At 40.0% G+C, this 24,222-nt stretch overlaps 1 protein-coding gene across 3 annotated transcripts in view; it reads right to left on the bottom strand.

The window, feature by feature from the left end:
* Window positions 1–9,879: 9,879 nt before the first annotated feature.
* Window positions 9,880–24,222, bottom strand: part of LOC136831343 (ATP-dependent DNA helicase Q1-like) — a 443,841-nt gene continuing 429,498 nt past the window's right edge. For all 3 annotated transcript variants that reach the window (XM_067091647.1, XM_067091648.1, XM_067091649.1), the window contains one exon: window positions 9,880–10,609. In XM_067091647.1, the coding sequence (XP_066947748.1) occupies window positions 9,996–10,609 (614 nt within the window). In that variant the 3' untranslated portion in view covers window positions 9,880–9,995. The remainder of the gene's footprint in view (window positions 10,610–24,222) is intronic.

Consider the following 24,222-nt stretch of genomic DNA (forward strand, 5'->3'; position numbering starts at 1 on the left):
GTCCAGGAGTTCCTTGGGATGGTAAACTTCTACAGGCGGTTCATCCCGGGATCGCAGACACCACGGCCCCTGACGGAAGTCCTAAAAGGTCAACCAAGTCCCTGTCTTGGGGACCCAGCCAGCAGCAGGCCTTTTCCTGACAAAGGCCGCCCTCACCAAGGCAACCGCCTTGGCACACCAGGATCCCAAGGCTCCCCTCCAGCTGACGACAGACGCCAGTAACGTCGCCTGCGGTGCTGTTCTGGAGCAAATCATCAACGGCGCCCCCAGCCCATCGCCTTCTTCAGCAAGAAGTTCAGTCCCGCAGAGACCCGCTACAGCACCTTCGACAGGGAACTCTGGGCGATGTACCGCGCAGTTCGGCACTTCAAGTTCCTCCTGGAGGGGACGCCCTTCACAATCTTCACAGACCACCAGCCACTGGTTCACGCCTTCACGAAGCAGGGGGGACGCATGGTCTTCCAGACAGCAGCGCCACCTCTCAGCCATAGCCGAATTTACCTGTTCCGTCAGGTACCTCCCGGCAAGAAAAATCCGTAGCAGACGCCCTCTCCAGAGTCGAGTTGAACGCAGTGCAGCTTGGTGTAGATTACCAGGACCTTGCCAGAGAACAGGCTGCTGACCCAGAAACCCCAGCATACCGCACCGCCATCACATCCCTCAAGTGGCGGGACGTGACCCTCGCCCCAAAGGCCCCAGCCTGCTCTGCGACATCAGCACAGGTCAGCCCCGCCCTTTGGTTCCAGCCTCACGCCGCCAGGTATTCGACATAATTCACGGCCTCTCACACCCTCCGGCAGGACCACGCCAAACTGCTTTCAAAAAAGTTCGTCTGGCACGGGGTGCAAAAAGGACGCCACGGCCTGGGCAAAACAGTGCCTGCAGTGCCAGACCAGTAAAGTGGGTCGTCACACGCAGTCGGGGTAGGCGAGTTCCCACAGCCAGGGCGCCGCCGCCACATCCACATCGACGTCGTCGGGCCCTTCCCCATCAGGCGGATCCAGATACCTCCTGACGGTGGTAGACCGTTCGACGAGGTGGCCCGGCCACACCCATGCAAGAAGCCACCGCCAGCGCGTGCGCCGAGGCCCTGCTCTCCAGTTGGGTTAGCCGTCCGCGTCCCGGACCACATCACAACCGGGGGTCCCCGCTTTCCTCCAAGTTGTGGTCTGCCCTGGCTCAACTGCTGGGAACCACGCACCACACCACCACAGCGTACAACCCAGCGGCCAACGGCCTGGTCGAACGGTTCCACAGGTCCCTAAAGTCATCCCTCATGGCCCGCTGCACCGCCAAGGACTGGAAACATCAGCTGCCGTGGGTCCTCCTCGGGTTGAGGACCGCCCCCAGAGCCGACGGCACCCCATCCACAGCTGAACAAACCTATGGGGAACCCCTCGTGGTGCCGGGAGAGCTCGTGACGGATGAACGCCACTCCCCATCACTGCAGAGGCTCCGCGACGTGGCCGGCAAGTTCGCCCCTTGCAGGCGCTCATACATCGACAAAGCAACCACCTTCATGCCGCCACAGCTGTCATCCGCCACCCACGTCTTCGTCAGAGTCGACGCCGTCCGTCCACCACTAACTAAGCCCTACAGGGGACCCTTCCGCGTGCTGGAACGGAACAGCAAGGCGTTCCAGCTGGCACTCCCAGGCAAGGACGACTGGGTTTCCATAGACCGGTTAAAGCCCGCCTTCCTGTCGGAGAGTCCCGGCAGCGACGCAGCACCCTTCCGCCCAACCGCACTCCAGCACGCCCTCACCCCAGGCGCCGCCGCCCAGGAAGGGACCGCCCAACCAGCAGCCTCACAGGCGGGAGGCCCTCCGTTATCTTCAAGGAGCCGCGGCACCCTTCAGCGTCCCCAGCAGATACAGGGGATTAGTCAGACGCGTCCCTCGTCTTGAGGGGAGTATTTGTAAAGTCACCACATCGGCGCCAGGATAGTGTTTCGCGGCGCCATTAATTAAGTCTCCGCTGAGCTTGTTTTCTTTGGTGACTTCCCATTTTCTTCAAGCTCAATTAGTCACGCCTAAAACGTGCCAGGTCACGCATTTTAATCATTTTTACTTTATGCGTATTTATACAAATGTCACACATTGTGTATCACATGTTTCTTCATTCACAGGCATCAAGACTGTATCCATATTGTAGCTCTGTATGTTTTGTATTGTAATTTGTACTCGTTCACTGTATATTATTGTTTATTGTTTCGACCTCAGGTCACAGTCAATTCCATTGTCTCTCGCGGGCCGGCGTCAGTTGGCCGCTATATAAGCTGCCTGGATCTGTAATAAAGTAGCAGTAACTTTTACCTGCTCGTTTCTTTGACACCTTACAGTGTCATATGCCATCTCTAGGTAAACAGAGATACGTATCGTCTGACAAGAGTTGGCAAAACCTTGCAGAATTTGGCTTGAAAGCAGATTTGGCTTGAAAGCTAAAGTAAGGGATCTAAAGTAGATCTAGTTTTCCGGAACCTAAACTGAAAGGGGGATCAAAGACCTTTGGATTCAAGATACCACATCAATCTGCTGTTGATAATTTTTTCTATTAATTTACAAATGCAACTAATTACAGGGATTTAAAGGGCCTTTATTGGGCTTAATTACAGGAACAATAGGTGAGAACTTCCAGCTTTCTGGGAGAGCAGCAGTTTCCCAAATCTTGTTTATGACTTTCAAAGTAAAACATTTGGCAGCTTCTGGAAGATGTTTTAGCCTTTGATAAATGACTATGTTCTCTCCTGGAGATGCAGCTCAGCAGAGGATATTGCGTCTTGACTCTCTCAATGTAAATTTTACATTATTTGTGCTAAAGTCCAATATAATGTGGGAGTTGTTTATTTGGTGAAACTGAGGGAGAAGTTGTCAGAACTAGAAATTTGAGAAAAGCGATCTCTCGGCTTTTCTGCTACATCATCGGCTGTAGTTATTAATTAGTACATGGTAAATTTTTAAAGTTGGAGTAGGAGAGGGAATGTATGTTCCTGATCAATTTTTTCAAAACTATTCGAAATGGAGTTGTAGAGTTTATTCCATTAATGTGACACAGACAAGATTCTTTTTTAACTTTACGAAAAGAACGTCTTTCTTTTGCTAGGTTATGTTCGTATATTTTCTTGGCTGCTGAAGAGCCTGTATTCTTAAACTTCCTATTACATTTTCTGGTTATTTTAGGTAAATTCCTACAAGTGAGAGTCGAAAGATTAAAAAATGTTCCCAATCACCCTCCCTCACCTTCCACTTTGGAAGTGGCTTGGGGATTTTTTTGCAAATTTGAAGTGAATGGAATAATATTACGTCGCTACCATTTAAAACTCTCATCCACTGTCCACATATAATTGACAAAATTAGACGGAGAACACATAATATGGTCAGTGGTTGATGTTGATCCTGTATTTATAATGAAAAGTCACTGATTCATCATTATAAAGAGAGATATTTTGAGCAGTGATTATTTCATCAATTATCATTCCTCCATTATCCAACATTACCACCCCATAGAAGATTGTGCTCATTAAAGTCACCTGGAATAATAAAAGCGGGTGGCAGTTGATTTAGTAAATTCTCAGTGTCTTGTTTGGTGCAACCAGATTTAGGAGGGAGGTAAATGGAGCAAGCTGTAATAGGGCTGTCTAACACAAAATGTATGGCAAGCTTGCAAACTAGTATGCAATACTATTGGAGCATGATGTAATGATTAATCAATCATCGCAGCCTCTGCACGAGCACGTTGCCTGTGGAGAAAGGGGGAACAATGAACAGAATAATTAAGACAGGGTTATACATTTCATTTCCTAATTTTGTTTCCTGGAGGCATCTAATGCCTGGATTGTGATTGTACAGAAGTATTTCTAAGACCTTTGCAGTTCCACTGTAGAATATCCGACAGGAATTTAATTATTTGTTATATGTTTAATTTCCAAGTCTTATTTTGGAGCGGTTGGGAAGGACTCTCTGTATGAGAGAATTGTTCAGGAGCTTTGTTTTTTCCTAGACTTTTTCGATCTGAGGAAATAGAACCTGTTCGATCTAAGCTTCCAGATGTACTGTTCATCGATTCTGGCTATTTGTATTTAAAATGGAATGGACTCTAGATGAGGAATGAAATGTGGTAGAAGATTCAGTATCTACAGCCTCACTCTTATTGGAATGATAACTAGAAACTGCCATTCTTTTCAGAGGTTGGTCAGTGGATAATTAGCCAAAAGGATCCAAAACTTCAAACTGGTTTGAAGTTATTGTTTCAGATTTATTTGGGGAGGATGGTCGGCTTCGTTTCTGCTTAGAAGGGAGTTGGAATCCATCTTTACTTACACTGGACTTTGGTTTTCCATTAGTGTTGCTACTATGCACGTTGGTATCTGTTAATGGTATTGATGCTGTGACACTTAATGCTCTACTTGCACTAGTTGAAGTAGAATCATTTTTTTGCAATCACAGATTGTGTCTCTACTTTACTCTGCCATCATTCTGAGTTTTGCCAACAGCAGAAGCAAAAGTAAACATGGGGTCTTGATGTTCTCGCCTTAGTTTTAGTATTGGAGCTTCCAAGGCAGATATGTTCAATTGAAGCGGCTTCAAGAATATCAGATTGGAGCATCTAAGCTGGACTGAATACATAATGGTTACAATAAGAAAGTAATTTTGACTGATATGAAATGAAAGTATGCGTAAAAGAAGGCCCGTAAAATCAAATATCTAGTGCGCAATTAACAAATGCCTCTCATTCTCTTGTGAATGCTTCGTGTTCCATTATAAAGGTATATTTTTCAGTTCACGGATGCAATGAAGTTGTTCGTATAATAAAGTTTGAATAAGGAAATCTTGTGATATGAAGAGTTTGTGGGGATACGTCTAGGGTAGCCCGAGATATACTAGTGAAATAAAACATAATTACTGAAACACTATCGTTCATTTGTGTTTGATATAAGGTCTTCCTTATGCTTCTGTAAGTATATTATCTATACAAAATCAGCATGTTTATGCTTTATGTAAGGAGTGAGGGTTCTTGTATACAGAGATTTTGAAATTGTTACTGAAGAAGTAGTATGAATATTTACCACAAATAAGCGAATGGTATCAAAAACATTGGTTATCAGCTAATCACGAACTACACCTGTGCATTGCCACATCATCACCTGTGGGTGGATAATCAGTTGAAACCAACTATAGCATCAAGCCCCATCTACAAATTACAGTTGGCAAAAGTGAGAATCACATTATTTAGGTTTATGAATTAATTTCATATTTTACATCTTTTAGTGTTTTAATCAGTTAAAATATTTATCACTTAAAATATCTATCAAAAAGTTACTGTACAATAGAGCAAAATCGAAAAGATCCACATTACGCAATATGCACAGATGGATGTAAATCGAGTATGGCGAGGGATATGCAGCAGTTTCCAAGACTAAACGTATCAATTCTCTCTACGATAATGCCTCGGTATTCACGGCAAAGTTGTGCGCAATTGCATCAGCCATAAAAATAATTAAAGAAACATCACTCACTAATTTTGTGAGTTTTAGCGACTCAAGAAGCGCTATAGATTTGCAATATCCTTGGTAGGTTCTTGAAACTCTTGGAGAACTGTCATGATTTTATTATCAGTGAATTATCAGTTACAGAATGTAAGGGACAATACTATTTTAACCCAAAGCGTGAACCTTCTGTTCTACCTGATTTACTTACGAGACGTAAACAATGCAACACTACAACGTAAATCATGAGAGTGGTGTTTCTCATTCGATAACAGAACATACAAACTATTCAAAGTTACAAGCCAAAAAATAATATTATTCAACAAATTTAGTTATTACTCCATAAGCTACAAAATAATTGGAAAACTATAAAAATATGTTGGACACAAAAATAGGTATAAAAATGGCAAAATATATGGAATGAAGAACCTGAGAGTCATAAACTGAAGCAAGTAAAACCTTATGTTGGAGAAAGGATGCTTTCTGATGTAGATTCTGTTCACAAAAGTTGCGAGCTTTCAAGGACGAACTCTCCCCATTGTTTGCAAGCTGGACGATAGGAACATTTAGTCCTTGAAAGCTTGTGACGTAAGTAAATAAAATCTTTTAGTAATCTTTGTATTTCTCCTAAATGTAATCTGGTCTGCAGACCATTTACGTTCCATTGTATAATACAGTATTGGTATAAAAAATATTTTGTTATAGCGGTCGAGTTTTGCTCTCTTTTTTTGCATTATCAACTCGAATTTTATTTTAATAATAACTTACGTTTATTTGTTTTTCTTTGTAACATATTAAGTGTTCAATGCACATGCAACCTTTTCCATGAGTGTTCAGATCACTAGTTTCTTTTCTTCTATATTTCTTAAAATTTCTTACAATGTTTGTTGAACTATCTTTTGTTAAGTTTTTGCTCTTATTTCTTATAATGTTTGTTAAACTCTTTTACGTTTTTGTTCTTATTTTTTATAATTTTTGCTAAACTCGCTTTTGTTATGTTTTTGTTCTTATTTCTTATAATTTTTCTTAAACTCTCTTTTGTTATGTTTTTGTTCTTATTTCTTATCATGTTTGTTAAACTCTCTTTTGTTTTTTTCATATTTCTTATAATTTTTGTTAAACTCTCTTTTGTTATGTTTTTTCTTACTGAATAATTCAATGAAGTAATCATTATATTCAGGTCTTATCATGTATATTTTTTGTTTCACCTGCTCTTATTTGCCAATTATTGGTGATGGAGTAATCACTTCTCCCTTGACATAAATCATTCTTATCTATGGTATGGTTCTCGTTTGCTTCTTTGGTGTTTTGGTATCCGCTCCCATTGGTTTCACTATATTTAAGGAGTAAAGGCATATATTTAGCTCGTCTCTGTTTGTTCTTGCTTCATATCTTTTCTCTTCGGTTTAACTGATGTTTCTCTATTAGTTGGTTGCTTCGTTTTGGGTGGTGATCTCTGCAAAGGTCTCTTTTTATCTTTAATTTCTGGTCCATCACAACTTTCCTCTGTTACTTCTGTAGTAGTATCTTCTCGTGCTCCTATCTGCATTCACATTTCAAACGAATTTGCAAAAGTATTAATTCATATCATTTGCACCTGTTTCTTGATTCTTTACCATTTTAGTTTTTTTTCTGCAAGGTATTAATTTCTTCTTGAGATTTTTTTTTTTTTTTGCTTTTTTTTGTTACTTCTTTCTGTATGTGTTTCTGTTTCATTATTAGTTCTTGTTATTGAAGAATATATGCTTCTTAGCCGGATCTTGAATTTCTCTCACTTTCAATTCCAATTTAGCCCCTTTTATAGATATCCCCGTTCTTTCTTGTAATATTTTAAACTCCGAATCATATATATAATGCAAGCATTCTTTGGACCTTGCATGATGACCTTGCCCATGGCTTTGATACTTTGGTTCACTGTACTTCCATTGTGTTGCATGTTCGTCAGATCCACAATACTCACTTACTGTACAGGTTCATTTTGACAACTTTTCTTTGTACTGATGTCCATATTTACTACAATTTTGTCACTGGTGGCTTTCGGGCATATGGTCTTATTTCTCTGTTTTGGCCTAAAATCTTGATTTTTTGAGGTAGATCTTGACCTTCAAATTTTATTTTTGCATTTCTTTAATACTTGTTTATTTCTTTGTTTACTCGGTAAACCTTTCAATCTTGGCCGTTTGGATATCTCTTCTTAAGAGTCAAACAGCAAACTCTTTTCAACTGGTTCGTTACTATTTTCAGGGTACCCTGATTGCTATTCATAGTGTCATTTTTTTCACATCTATATTATCTATTGTTACGTGTGTGGGTCTTGGCTGATCATGTATTATTCAATTTACGTAATTTTTACGGCCCTGCAAACCAAGATTACACGTAACCTGCCACTTGAAGCCAAAAGTTAACCTCAAAGACAGTCGTTAATTAGCCAAAGGTCGCCAGTTAAGGGTAATTAACCTTAACAAGAATATTTGAGATGAATTTGATTTTAAACGCAACGGTTCTTCCAAACATTCGGCCGCGAGGCATAAAAAGCATCGAGACAACCTGATTTTGCTTACCCTAAATCCTAGGTATTTACTGGAATAACGGGGTTGAAGCTAACAATATAATAATTTGGCTTAATCTAGACTTCGTAAACACATATACAGTAAGTGGGGGATGAAGGAGGAAATAAAAGAAATGCGAAATACAGAAAAAGATAAAAGAATGGGCTATAAGTTTTGAACAAAAGCGACTTTACCTTAGGACGAACATTGTGCGCACCAACACCGCCGAGAGGAGTCTTCGCAATTGCTTCTTCACTTCACTAATAGAATAATAGACAAAGAAAGGGACAGGGCCACCTTCCAGACGCGTCTGCCGAGACGGCGGCTAGTTTCTCTCTCTGTCTCTTGTCTGACCAGCGCTGGGTCAAAACAGGCCTACAGTCATGCCTTAGGCGTCTATGCTCTGTTAAAAACATTCGCCACGAGAGACAGGTAGAAAGGAAAAAAGGACTTTAGGACCACCTATTCTTAAAGTTGAATATGGAAATTTCTCCTATGGGGTTAAATGCCTAAATGCTACCTATTCCTTTCTCCAACGGATGTTAAAGTTTGAACTGAAGACGCTCCTAATGCGGACAATGGCTTTTCCCGGTCTTGGTCAGGCTGATATTATTTACAATCAAATGTTACGAGGGCGAACAGCAGTAATATTTATAAAACTATGTTTTTACAGAGTCAGTCTTTGTTGTAGTTTCTATAAGCCACGCCTTTCCTTTTACCTGTCTATTTAATAAATAGTTTTCTAATTTTAATGCTGAAATTTTCTGGTCAGTAGTTTCAGGGTTAGAAACCTTGACCAACTTCCACTCCCAAAGTTTTAATACCACTTGATTTCGATCAACTGAGCTAACCTGTGAATCGTCCATTGCCATGCCAGAAGTCGTGGGAGGTTTGAATTGGTCGTCACTCACCGAATATTATCAGTTTCGTCCAGGATAAGGTCCCGCTCACCAGGGAGGCCCAACAGGGGGGAGGAGAAATACTGTTACCCACAGTGGTAACTGCTCTGGGATCCCCACCTGGACATACACCACACCCTCAGTGACTTAGGGGTCGTCAGTCCGTCTAGATCAGACCCAGCACTGAGTTGCATGGTTTAACATAAGAATTACCCATCGCTCGACCTCATCAGGTACTGTACTCTAGTTCTACGGGTGGAGCAACATGCCGTCCAACTCGACCCTCCTTCCAAGTTGCAAGAGTAAGATTTCCGTAAGTCAATACCATGCAAGGGTCGGCAACGAAAGAGGGAGAAGGGAGGGGGAAAATTAATAGGAAGAGGAGTAAAAGAGTATAGGTCCCAAAATTTGGTTGAATCTACAGCAGAAAGAGTAGGCATAAAAGAGCATACACTCCCGGCAGTGGATCCCTAAGCCCCCCACCTCGTCAAGGGGTTGGGATTTGGAGGGGGGGGGGGCTGCAACAGCATCGTACAAGAAGAAAAAGAACATTTAGTGGCGCAAGACACAAGAATATGAAGCTTGGTGAAGAAATTTGGGAGAAAAGTCATATTTTCTAGAGAGAATTTTACACAAAGAAGATGGATATCTGGTGTGACCAGTACTACAGAGGGGATAAGATGACTTAAAACTCTGTGAATTATGCTCAGATCACCAAACTTGCAGGTTTCTTACGGTCTGAAATATTGGTGTAATGGTAAATTAACCATCTTGTACAGAACCAAACTGCTATTATGTACTTAAGTGCCAATGTCTTTCTATTTTAAGCTTCATCTAGTATATGCTAGAAGGACCCTTCTTTGTGTCTCACAGTTTGCTAAAGATTTAATCATGTCACATTCAACTGGAAACTAAGATGGACAATGTGAACAAGAAGACTTCTAAAGCAGCCTTCCAGTTTTTATTAAGAAAAATACATGACATAAAAAACATGTGGATAAGTTCATGATAAATAATATTCAAATACATTATGAATTTGGTCTGACTTTGGAATATGTATTAACTAAAGGTCAGAATCATCACTCGTGTCTTCAATTATTATGATTCTTTTTCTTTTGGGTGAACCCAATTCACTATCAGCTTCGAAAAACTTCTCTTTTTCTTCTGCTTCACTTGACTCCCTGGATAAGTCACTACTTTTCTCTAACCGGTTATGGTTTGTACTTACATTTTCATCTTCTGTCCTTTGCTTCTTTCTGACTTGATTATTTGAGTTTTCATCCCCTTTCTTGGGGACATGAAATGATTTGGACACAGAGCTGTTATTACTCTTACTTATACGACTACTGCTGCTACTTTTACTACCACTATTATTGCTTTTATTTTCACTTCCAGCATCAATGCCACTAATTTTATTACCACTAGTACTACTCTTTTCTTTCTTGTCCTTTTTTGAGCTGCTGGTAACAAGTTGTGATTGTATACGTTTAAGCACATCCTGGTTTTTGTTAGTGTTTCCTTCATCTTGACTTTTAATTTTGACTGTCTGGTTATTGCCACCATTACCTTCATTCTGTTTCAACAAAGCCCTTAAATTGGAATCCCCATAACTAACATCTTTCCTTGTTCCTCCAACAAGCATTGCACTTGGGGACAGTCCCATTTCCGCCTTGGGCCCTGAAAAGAGAATGAAAGGTGGAGCTTTAAAATTTAATTTACAATTCAAATCATAAACATAAAATAAAAGGTACCAGAGCAAACTGACAATAAAAAAAATTAAAAAGTAATTATGCTGTATGTCTTTCAACAAGTACTGCTCAAAGCTTAGTTACATTAACATTTTTCCAAAAACATAAAAGGTACCAGAGTAAACTGACATTCAAAGGATTATGAACCAATTGTGCTATATGCCTTTCAACAAGCATTCCTTAAAGCTCACATATATTAATATTTTCCAAAAATCTGTCGTATGCACCCGATGAATTTCCCAACATGATCTAAAGATTCCTTCTTTCAATCATGATGGCTATATGGACCTAGAGACAAACTTAGGAATTTCATTCTCACACAGGAAGGGATGCACTCCATCATTTCCTGCTATTTATTGTTGCCAACATTCCACCAGGTATTTATGAAAGATAGTTTAGCCAGATTGCTAAGTTAAATTTCCTAATTCTCATACAGCAGTCCTAATGCGTTCTTGTGAAACAGAATAAAATTAATAACTGTATAAAATAGTTATGTAAAAGTCCATATAAATCTTGAATGAACCATTCAGTTCAAGCAGATCAATTAAATATTTCAAAGCTGATACGACTGGTTCGAAAGAATTACTCTTATATGAGAGGTGCAAACAAACGAAAAAGCAAATGGATTTGTACAGATAAGATGAAAGCTGATATAAACCAGAGAGTATTATGCTCTGAAACAAAATATTTTTTCTGTGTTATATAATTATATAATATGCATTAAATTTTAGCATTAAGAAATAATGACAACAAAAGATTCCTGGAGGAAAAATTACACAAGCAATCGTGTAATGGATTACTCAATATGCACATCGTGTAATGGATTACTCAATATGCACATAAAAACACCCTAGCTATCCAAATCTGCCCGCCGTTTTGTTACTGTTTTCACCTTTCATACATGAATATTTCTTTTGAAAAAGCCATATTAGTTCTGAAACATAGTGATCTGCTTGAACTGCTTTGGAATAATGATAAAAGCTCAGCTACAAATAACTGATTTAATCCTAATTATTTTAATTCTATTTCAAAAGAACAGCACATTAGGATGACTGAATGAGTATGAGGAAATGTAACATAGCAGTCTGGCTAAACTATCTTTCATAAAAGATTCCCCTGGGAAACCAGTTCACTTGTATGGATCTGACAACAGTTACTTTTTATTAGCAGTAGCCTCCTTCTATTATCATCTATTAGTGGCATACCAAAGCTGTCAAAAATATTAGTTATAAAAATGATAGTTATACTGTAAAATAATGGTCAAGACATCAAGTCCTGACTCTAAGGATCTAAGGACACTCTTTACCACCCCAAAATTTGGACCAAGGTACCTTCTTTCAGCATGCTTTTCCAGGGACCAGTAGTGAGACATTGGCCTCAGGCAAATCTCCTGAGTCCCCCCCAACCCCCATAGCAGTTCAATTTCTCTAAACCGTCAATTTGCATAAACTTTTCACCCCTCATTTTGGAAATCCTTTAAGCAAGCCCTGTGACATTGACAAAATATGATTTGGTGCTTTAGCTAACTATCCAGATCTAGATGTTACATCAAATTTTTCAAGTTATTTGAATTTTTCCTAACATACAAACCTGAAATTCTTTCTTAGCATACAAACTTGAAGTTGCTCCAAGCATGATGAGCTGGAAACGGCCATTTAAACTTGTCAACAAGGTAGTTAACTGTCGACAGGTAGAGGAAGCCCTGCCCACCTGTCGTTATGCACTCCACTTTTCATTCCAGTCCAGGTGTCAGACTGAGAGGGTTGGCTGAGTTGGGTCATGGATGTATAGAACTTCACGTTTGTCAGTTAGGAAAAATTCAAGTTACTTTCAAAATTTGATATTTGTTCCTACACAGATACAAACCTTAAGTCTTTACAGAAGAGACTTCCCCATTGGTGGGAGGAAATCTGGGTACTCTCTGAACCAACTGGTGGGTTTGAAAACCTGGGATTGTCATCTTCATGGTACAACAGAGCAAAGGTAGGATGACCCCACACACCTTGCCTGCTGCCAATATGGGATGTTGCAGCTGCTAGAATTCTGGACCAATAAATAATGGATTTAAAGAGCAATTACTTAATTGTCGTGTAAGAACCTGGAAACAAATGTTGGAGGCAATAAAACTGGCAAGTATCATCAATGGGTTTGTTTTACTGTCCGTTCTTCTCTCCCATATGCTACGAGAGGAGGAGGACATGCATCCCTTCACAACTAAAACAAAAAGACGAGTGCTCATGCACAAAGTTTACCTGCACTTCAATTCTGTCCAACTTTTACACAGCTGGCACCCTCACTCTCTAATCTTATGAGACAGGAGGGAAGAGGAAGGCGAGCAAACCAGTCACTCACAGAATCCCTCACTAACTGAATACCTTACACAAGCAGCCACCACAGGACCCAAGGAAAACGTATCCAAGGACTTGAGGTCAACACCTCACAGGTAAAAAGAAATGAAGGTTGGTCTGATGCGACCATTTCCTACACACAATACCTGATAAACATAATTAAAGAAAAACAGCAGTAAATTTTATATATATATATATATATATATATATATATATATATATATATATATATATATATATATATATATATATATATATATATATATATATATATATATATATATATATATATATATGACTTTTATCACATCACATCACCGTGATTCAAATACAATCAGTAAACTACAAACGTCCTTAATATCAATTCGCTCTACCTCGGATTAATACATTTTCATATATGTTACCGAAGGAATTTTTAGTTGATAAGTTCGTCGTCCCATGGGCTCAAACCAATGATGGACAAGAACTCAGGACTGATGGACACCTTAAACCACACTGGTCGTGTGGTTTAAGGCGTCCCTGTAGTCTGAGTTCTTGTCCTTCATTGGTTTGAGCCATCACGTCCTGACAAACTTATATCAACTAAAAATTCCCCTTCAACAACATAAATAAAATATATTATTTCATAGGTAGAGCGAATTGATATTAAAGGACGTTTAGTAACTACTGATTATATATATATATATATATATATATATATATATATATATATATATATATATATATATATATATATATATATATATATATATGTATATATATATATATATATATATATATATATATATATATATATATATATATATATATATATATATATATATATATATATATATATATATATATATATATATATATATATATATATATATATATATATATATATATATATATATATATATATATATATATATATATATATATATATATATATAATATATATAATATATATATATATATATATATATATAAACATATATATATATATAGTTATGTTATGCCCTGCAACCAGGTCAAATAGGGTCATAATCTCTTTCTACATCTGTTTTAAGAACAGTGTCATATCATCTTACACCCATAAGATTCTCCGGTAGCAATGGCCAGCATTGGGTCAGCACATTCTTTCTCTCTCGTCGACTCTTCTCCCTGTATCTATTCTCAAACAAAGGCCTACTGGAATAAAACACCGAGATACAAAACTAGACTTTATTTGCAAATTTAACGAAAGCATTTCAGCAAAAACTATGGTCATGAAAAGGAGTGTCTCGCATCCCATAAAAATGGAAGTCATAACTAGAGGAAACTCAGACTCACAATCGATCGAATTAATGATCCTAGACCAACCAATACTAGTGACTAACACCCTGGTCACCAAACAAAATAGAAAGGTCATAATTATTCTAGACCAAAAATGTCATATAGAGTATGTTAAAAGAACACCACTTCCAAAATATTCATCCTCACAGGACGAACCCAGAATTCCTGTTAAGAGAAACATATCATATATTAAAACCTGAAATGGTGTATAAAAAAGAAATAGATACTTAAACAGAAACATGCACAATGGAGAACAAAATGGAGAAATGCATAATGGAGAACAGAGGAGTTTCACTGGAACACAAAGTGGTGCTCCAATGTCTGGAAAAAATATAAGTGTTAATGAGTTATCTTACTCACTTCTATGGCCACGTAACTGTCTCTCAGTGGCTGTTCTTATCCACTAACACTGCACAAAGAGCGAATCACACCAGCCGCAAATCGAAGTCAATAGCCATTGCATGTTCCTCTCATAATACACCAATAGAGAGTACACACATGCATGCACTCACTTAATAACCCCTCACAGTAGGCGTGGAGACAATGGTTCAATGTTCGAAGGATCATAATGCTTCCATCAATCTATCATGTTGTCTCCATGCATCTTGGCCATGATCAGAAGGCACATATGAACACATCAGATACCTGCTGTATCTAACTGCAGAAACCACCAACATCAACATAAATGCCACCTGCACCAGATATATCTTCTCAGAGGCCACCACATAGTTCACTAAAAGTCTTAATCAGAGCTCAGCCCACCTACCCCTGGGCAGCCCTGCCCAGGTATGACAAATACCCATAATGAAAGTTCAGTAGGGGCCAGCTCCAAAAAATCATAGCAAACCATATGCACTAGATACAAAAGTTACTTGTCTCGTATGCACAATTGTTATTCCAATAAACAGTTCACTGTAGAACGCATCACTTCGCATCTTGCATTCTTGATGGTCTAAATATTATAATCAGCATTGGCTACATTGATCCCTAAAAAACTTCCTCCTAGCCTGTAAATCTGCTTCTGAAAAACTACAAAAATCCCCAACAATAGCAACTGAATTATCTTCATCTACCAAGTCAACAAAGTCGATTGCATAAGTGCCACTCTGATAATTGCGAACCAAACCATTACAGTTTAGCAATTCCTTCCAAGTATCCCCTGAACTTGATACCTTGTTTATAGAATCCATACACACTACCCCTTTCAGCTTTTCGCTACACTCATCCACACACACCTGTCTGGATTTATGCACTCCTTTCACTCGAACTTTCACCATAGCAACCATACCCGGACCCAGAACCACATCATCCGACAAAACCCCCTTATTACACTTCTTACCCACAGACACATGTTCAGCATCCACCCACAAATTCTCATGTACACCCAATCCACTATCATCAACCACTACACTCACATCCATCCCCTCATAAGGCACAAACACGCCAGGTACTGCCACAGTTATACCAAATACCCCTGTATGAACCGAGATTTTCCGTCTCCAACATGCTGGATGACCCAGTAACAATGTATTCCCCAAAGCAGCCCCTTGTATAACCAAAAATGGTTCTGTAAAAGTTCTACCCGCAAGAGATAAATCCACATCTACGTTTCCCAAGACCCGTAACCTATTTGCTTGAACATCACAGACTGTCTCCTTAGCAGGTCTCAAAGAACAATCAGAAAACATTGATCGGAATAACTCATAATTCATCAAATTAATAGAGGCGCCTGTATCGATAAAAATATTGACCCTGACCCCATGCACAGACCCTTTTACCACTGGCTTCGCCTCTGAGAGTTCTCCTGGAAGTCCTATATCACAAGAAACACCCATCCAGTTTTCCTTTGCAACTGATCGGTCTTTAGACAATGCTCGCTGATCACTAGATCCCCTGCTTGAGGAACTTTCCTACCTGAGATACCAAAATTCTGAAATGTAGCCTACCATTATACTGTCTCAGAAACGGACAAGACCGCAGCAAAATCTCTTAATGTGTACCTGCATATTACAATTAAAACAACGAACCCGTGGGGCCCGGGAACTCAACCCAACCATCGACCTCTGGCTCTTCTGAATTTCAACAAAACCCTTCAAACCGCAGACTGAATCTCAGCGCCCTACACAACCATAGGCTGACCTAAGGAATCTCTGATCACTATTTCCTTTCGCCATTTTCGCAGCTTTCCTCTTCGTAAATAAATCTGTTAACTCACTCATGGCTGATCACAAATACAAAATTTCCCAAGTCCTGCAAAAGGACATCCCTTAAAGAAAAAACACAAGGGAAAAAAGCAATTCTCCCTGAAAACTCCCACACAGTAAGAAACCTACAATGTTAATTCCCTTTACTCTAACAAGTAATCCCCAAAAATCAAAAGAAAGTACTAATTAAACCCACAATTAAATCAAAACCCCGTGGGGAAAAAAACAGGTGGGCCAAGCGCACAGCTGACCGCAAAGTAGGTCAAGATGAACTTCGAGTCTTCAAGGGCAAACAAAAAAAAACCCTTAGTCCACCCTCAAGTAAATAGAATGGAACTCTACCCTCACATAAAGAAAACGGGACCAGAGCAAAGGAAGTGAGAGAGAGAGGGAGAGAGAGAGAATTTGTTCCCCTCCCCTTGGTGCAATATCTCCCTCTTATCTCCCTAACACATGCATGATCTGCAGAAGCACACAGAAAAAAAATGCTGAGCGCAAAACCCCGAAGAGATGAGCCTGCCTCTCCAGTCGTCAAGGCAAAAATTGCCAAGTAAGCTTACAGCAACAGCTTCCCCCTTTGCATACATGCACATATGTGCCCAAAATAAAACAAGTACATATGTAACTATCAAAAAAAAAACAGTTTAAAATCTAAGACTTGTACAAACTAGCATAAGAGATGTTTACTCACACTAACCCAACATCTGTCAAATAAATTATTTCCCAATAATCACAGCCCCCAGAGATAATACAATAATTAAATAATCCCCCAATTGCTAAAAAAAATGAAACACGTAAGCCATGCACACAATTCACATGGGCTTCATACATGCCACTCAGGAGATGACGTCACTACAGCCAATGCCTGATATTGGTTGCGGTGCAATCAAAAAACAATCCACCCGCCCCCCTTAACTGGTTTGTACACTTCAAATCTGACACTAAAATTAACAATAAAAAAAGGCAATAACATTTACGTACACCCCTGCTTGACGGCCATGGTGCGAAATCCTCCCACCAAAGAAAGAGAGAGAGAGAGAGAGAAAAAAAGGAACATATGCGAGTTTTCGAATGCTTTACCAAACACAAGCGGCCAAAATACCACAATTAAGCACACTGCGCACACTATCCTCTTCACCAAACATTCCCTAATATGAACTAAAGTCCAGAAATACCTATAAACACACCAAAACCTTGCGTCCCATGACGCATCATTAAACACAAGCAGACACCTGCACTCGAGAAGGACTGTCCCATGACGCATCATTAAACACAAACAGACACCTGCACTCGAGAAGGACTGACTCAAGTGTATTTCACAACACCTCCCTAAACCGAATTGCTGAACCATCAAAATTCCTATTCTGAGATGCCAATACCAGTATTAATAAGATATGTCTCTTTGGAAGCGTGACCTGTAACCTTCAACTATCTATTTATCGATTTGACCATCTATTCAACTATTACGCTGCCCACCACACTGTTATGCCCTGCAACTAGGTCAAATAGGGTCACAACCTCTTTTACATCTGTTTTAAGAACAGTGTCATATCATCTTACATCCCTAAGATTCTCTGGTATCAATGGCCAGCACTGGGTCAGTGCAATCCTTCTCTCTCCTCGACTCCTCTCCCTGTATCTATTCTCAAACAAAGGCCTACTGGAATAAAACACTGCGATACAAAGCTAGACTTTATTTGCAAATTTAACGAAAGCATTTCAGCAAAAGCTACGGTCATGAAAAGGAGTGTCTCGCACCCCATAAAAATGGAAGTCATAATTATGTCTCACACCCCATAAAAATGGAAGTCATAACCAGAGGAAACTAGGACTCACAATCGATCAAATTAATGACTCTAGACCAACCAATACTAGTGACTAACACCCTGGTCACCAAACAAAATAAAAAGGTCATAATTATTCTAGGCCAAAATAAATGCCATATAGAGTACAGTAGAACCTTGGTTCTCGACGCTAATTCGTTCCAGAAGAAGTGTCGAGATTCGATTTTGTCGAATTCTGAGTTAATTTCTCCTATAAGAAATAACTGAAAATGGATTAATCCATTCCTGACCACCAGTCATTACCCCAACCTTGCCTTTTTATACAAAACTTTACACAAATTACAATTAAATAGGTTCAGAGTTGAATAACTTACCGTATCAGAAACACTTTTTACATTTTTAAATGCATACTATATCAAAAAAGTTGGCCTATGACCAATGCGGCCGTATTACCGATGATATACCGAGAGCCATAGGCTAGGCTAAGTAGCACTGCCAGAATGTACTGTAACAGGTACACATGAAAACTGTTGTTAATAATGATAACATTGAAAAACAAGCTATATTATCACATTAAATTAATAATACAGTATTTATAAACCGAATTACGGTATGTCTGTTATCATAAAATTAAGAAAAATTTCCAAAATTACGTCGGAACTCGGCAGCTTGTGGCAGATATAAACAAACCATAGCGCCGCCCTGGTGGTGTATCGCGGTACTAATTACATAAACATTATATTTGCCACAAGTTGCCGAGTTCCGACGTAATTTCGGAAATTTTTCTTAATTTTATGATAACAGACATACAGTAATTCAGTTTATACATACTGTATTATTAATTTAATGTGATAATATGGCTTGTTTTTCAACAACAACTTTAGCATGTGTGGGCTTTAAATGCTTTTAAATAAGCATGGGAAGAACGCCACCAACAATGCCAACTAGCGCAGCCCGAAACTCTTTTTCTACAAACACCATATGATTCATCGGGTTGGATTCCGGTTTGTTTGAGCTCCGACGCAAAATTTACTCAACATTTCGTGTTGAAATCCGATTATTTCGAGTTCTAGTACAGTCGAGGACCGGGGTTCTACTGTATGTTAAAAAAACACCACTTCCAAAATATTCATCCTCACAGGACGAACCCAGAATTCCTGTTAAAAGAAACATATCATATATTAAAACCTGAAATGGTGTATAAAAAAGAAATAGATACTTAAACGGAATAATGCACAATGGAGAACAAAATGGAGAAATGCATAATGGAGAACAGAGGAGTTTCACTGCAACACAAAGTGGGTGTTCCACATAATGTCTGGAAAAATACAGCATAAGTGTTAATGAGTTATCTTACTCACTTCTATGGCCACATGTAACTGTTTCTCACAGTGGCTGTTCTTATCCACTAACACTGCACAAAGAGCAAATCACAAAAGCCACAAATTGAAGTCAATAGCCATTGTATGATCCTCTCATAATATACCATTAGAGAGTGCACACATGCATGCACTCAATAACCCCTCCCCGAAAGCATGACAACACCAGTTCAATGTTCAAAGGATCACAATGCTTCTATCAATCTGCCACGTTGTCTCCATGCATCTTGACCATGATCAGAAGGCACAAATGAATGAGTCAGATACCTGCTGTATCTAACATAAATGCCACCTGCACCAGATATACCTTCTCACAGGCCAACACAGTTCGCTAAAAGTCTTAATATATATACAGAGTCAACCCTCAGGATTCGTGGGGATAGGGACCACAACCATCAGCAAATAGTTAAAATCCGTGAATACTTGACACCCCCTCTAGAAAAGCTCATAACTGCCTATTTTAATAGTTTACTGCCAATTTTAATAGTTAAAACACCAATTACACCTTAAGCTATCATCCTAAACCACTTTAATATCATTCAAAGGCATCTTACAACATTACCCTTAAAAATATATGTGGCTTACAGCTACGTGTGAAACCTAATACAAGTTTCCCCTGTACTGTACTCTAATCATGCACACACGTTTTCTTTCATATAGTTACTATCCAAGCTATCCTATTTTCTTTTACAGGGGAAACATTGGTAAGTAATTCACAAGAGAGAGAGAACATTGAGAGAGAGAGAGAGAGAGAGAGAGAGAGAGAGAGAGAGAGAGAGAGAGAGAGAGAGAGAGAGAGAGAGAGAGATGAATGTTGATTAAAGAAGATAATGGTGAATTAGTTGTGCAGGAGGCATTTCGTCAGGGGTTTCAGGACGTGCCATCATGTTATGGAACTTGTAAATTTTCACAAACATGTGTGATAGGCTTCAAGAGATCTTTAAGGCCATCTGAAAAATTAGTGGAGCTTTCCTTAGAAACATCCCATGCCTCTATCATCGTCTGCAGCTCCTTGGCTTTCCTCAGAATTTCATACAGACCTTTGAATTCTGCAAAATCCTGCTCCTTCGGGGGATAGAGAGTACATGAACGAGGGCAGCGAGTTTTTCTCCAAAATGGGCCATCGTAAGGATTCTATTCTCTTCATATTCCTTCTCGATGAAATGGCACTTTCTTTCATGGCATAACAGGCTGCTACTTCTCTGCGACTTTTGCCTTCTCTGAACATTACAATAATGTATACCTTCTCATCAATGGTCATGATCTTCCTCTGGCGCTTTGGCTCTTGTACAGATGCCGTAGAAGAAGCAGGGCGTTTAGGAGGCATCTTAGGGCACGATTAAAAAAGATACGCGAAATCCACACTGATATATACGTACACAACACAACACAGAACTGAGAAGCTGGACAGAGATGCTGGGTCATTTGCACATCATATATACATACGTACATACAGGGTAGTGTGCATAACAATATTGATATTCTGCGCATGTGAGGTGTGACAATAAAGAAACGTGACTTATCTCAAAGTAGTTTTATTATAAAATCTACAGAGAAATTACGCATTGCCCCTTCAAAATAATCCCCCCAGAGTTAATGCACTTCTGCATTCATGCCTGCCACCCACAGAAGTACTCGACAAAGTCCTCCTCCTTGAGGCCCCTTAGGTCCCTCATCAGTGGCCATGACTCTTCTACAGAGGCAAAATGGGTCCCTTTGAGCACAGTCTTCAGCCCGGGGAAGCGCCAGAAGGCACATGGTGCGAGATCTGGAGAATAAGGAGGGTGGCCAAGAACTGCGATCTGTTTGAGCGCGGTGTGTGCTAACGCACTGTCGTGGTGAAGCAGCCACAAATTGTCTCTCCATAGAGCTACCCTAATGAGCCACACCTGGTCATGGAGGTGACTGAGGACATTGCATCTTCTCTTGGAGAAGTTTGAGACGCTCGGTTGGGCCCTTCCCCAATTTAACCAAGAATCTCAAATTGATTTTCTGCTCCATGTTTGCCCGACCTCCAGTTACATGACAAGGTGTAACAGCAGTGTGATACACAACAGCCTGAAACAGAAGCACAGAGTGAGTGAGGTGAACAATATTATAGCAGAATAGTGGTGAGATGTTGAGCAACACGGTGACATACGCAATTAGCCAATTGGCATTGAGGCAAAAGTGTGGCTTCCTCAGTCTTCTTTGTTTACTGTCACATCTTGTACTGTACATTTTACTGATATTTTGCTGTGATGTAAGATGATTTTGAAATGATAATAAAGTGTTTTAGGATGACAGCAGAGCATATCTAAAATATGTAGGTAGTTTGTAGAATGACAGGGCTATATTTACGTCTCCAGAACCATCCGTCATTCTATTTTCACGTTATATTTTCGTGACTAAATACATTTTTTATGATAAAAAAGATTTACTGTTTTTCAAATATTACAGTACTGTAATATATTAATGTAAACACAGCAAAATATCAATAAAAGGTATTTTTTTCTTAAAAAAAGTTCTACCCCAGGCAAGCGATCCACAAACTTCTAGCGAAAGAAAATGCATCTTGGGATGATGTATAACCAGGTGCAATGCTACTTGACACACTATTGGCTGTAGTTTGTAAAGCAGCCAATCCAGGAGCACCATTCATTTTCCTTGGCGTTGATTGGCTGTACCCCCCAAGACTTTGACTTGCAGAGATGGGCTGTGGGAGCCCACATCTCTGCCAGTTCACCACACAGACCTATGCTGTTTGACTGTGTCACTGCATATCTGTACTTTGCATATCTTTGTGTATCATTTTTAATTTTTGTGTGTCTCTTTTAATCATACCCTAAGATGCCTCCTAAATGCCCTGCTCCTTCTAAGGCTTCTGGCAAACAGCCTAAGCACCAGAAGGTCATGACGCTTGAAGAGAAGGTAAAATTTCTGGATATGTTAAAAGAAGGAAAGAGTTACACATCTGTGGCATGCCATTTTGGCATGAATGAGAGTAGTGTGCAGTACATCAAGAAGAGAGAGGAGGAGATAAGACAGGCCATGAGTGCTAGCTTCTTCGGTAGTGCAAAAACAGTTTCAACACCGTGATAAAAAATTGTAAGATGGAATCAGCACTGACTGCCATAAGAACATCTCCCTCGACACCAACATCATTCACAAAAAGGCGAGACAACTGTAACAGCAGTTTTCGACTGTCAGGGAAGGCAGCAACGAAGGGGAAGCAGACTTCTTAGGCTTCGACAAACCTGCAAAAGAAGAAGAAGAGGAAGAGCCACAAGCAGGACCATTGTCAGCTCTTCAGAGTTTTTGGGCCAGCAAGGAGTGGTTCCATTGGTTTTAGAAGTGGTTTCAACTCAAGAGAGTTTCTCTGCATGGGGAAGTAGCATCGGCAGACACGGAAGCAGCCGTGAAATATCCCGAGGCCTTCAAGAAAATCATCAAGATGGGCTACCATCCAGAACAGGTGCTCAATATGGACAAGACGAGACAAACTTGTTCTGGAAGAAGATGCCTTCCCGGACATAACCTCACGAAGGGTTCAAGGACCAGAAGGATAGGGTTACCCCTCATCATGTGTGGCAATGCTATTGGCTTCATGCTGAAACCAGGCCTCATTTACAAGGCTGCAAACCCCAAGGCATTCAAGATCAAAAACAAGCACTTGCTGCCTGTGTTTTGGATGCACAACCCCAAGGCCTGGATTACCAAAGTCCTTACATCTAACTGGTTCATTCAGAGCTTCATCCCTCAAGTTAGGAAATACCTCACCGACTTGTGCAGGAAGTTCAAGGTATTGTTGATTATGGATAATGCTGGTGGCCACCCTGTGGATCTTTATTACAAGGGAGTCCAGGTCCTGTTCCTCACTGCCAGCACCACTTCTCTCCTCCAGTCTATGGACCAGGCACTCTACACCTGGAACTCCCTCGAGCACCTTGTGAATGCAATGGACACTGACAGCAAATTTATGCTGAAGGACTCTTGGCGTAAATTCACAAGTGCCACATGTCTGACCCACACTGACCGATCGTTGAATGGCAAGAAGGAGACCCTTAATGCCTGCTGGAAGAAGTTGTGGCCGGAGTGCGTGCATAATTATACAGGATTCTCTCCTGAAGAAATTCAACATTCAGCCATTGATATTGGCGAGAATGCTTGGTGGAGAAGGCACTGATGACATCAGCCCGGATGAAGTCAGCACCCTCATTGATGCCCATTCTGACCCCCTGACGGACCAGGATTTGGTAGAGCTCATGAAGTCTGCCAGAAAGGATGAAGATACGCCAGATTCAGGAGATGTGGAGGAGGATGAGGGGCTGTCTTTGGAACACCTGTCCCAACTTCTTAAGAGGATAATCAAGGAGGTGCAGTGGTCAGCTACAGCATGGGATCTTTATATGGAACGCTCCTTAAAGTTTTAAAATGCCCTTGATGTGACAACAGTGCTCTTTAATAACACCCTCATAAACATGAAGAATCAGTGACAGCAGCTGCCTATCATCATGTTTATCAAAAGGAC

The sequence above is a fragment of the Macrobrachium rosenbergii genome, chromosome 48, assembly GCF_040412425.1.
Source record: "Macrobrachium rosenbergii isolate ZJJX-2024 chromosome 48, ASM4041242v1, whole genome shotgun sequence".
Classification (NCBI taxonomy): domain Eukaryota; kingdom Metazoa; phylum Arthropoda; class Malacostraca; order Decapoda; family Palaemonidae; genus Macrobrachium; species Macrobrachium rosenbergii.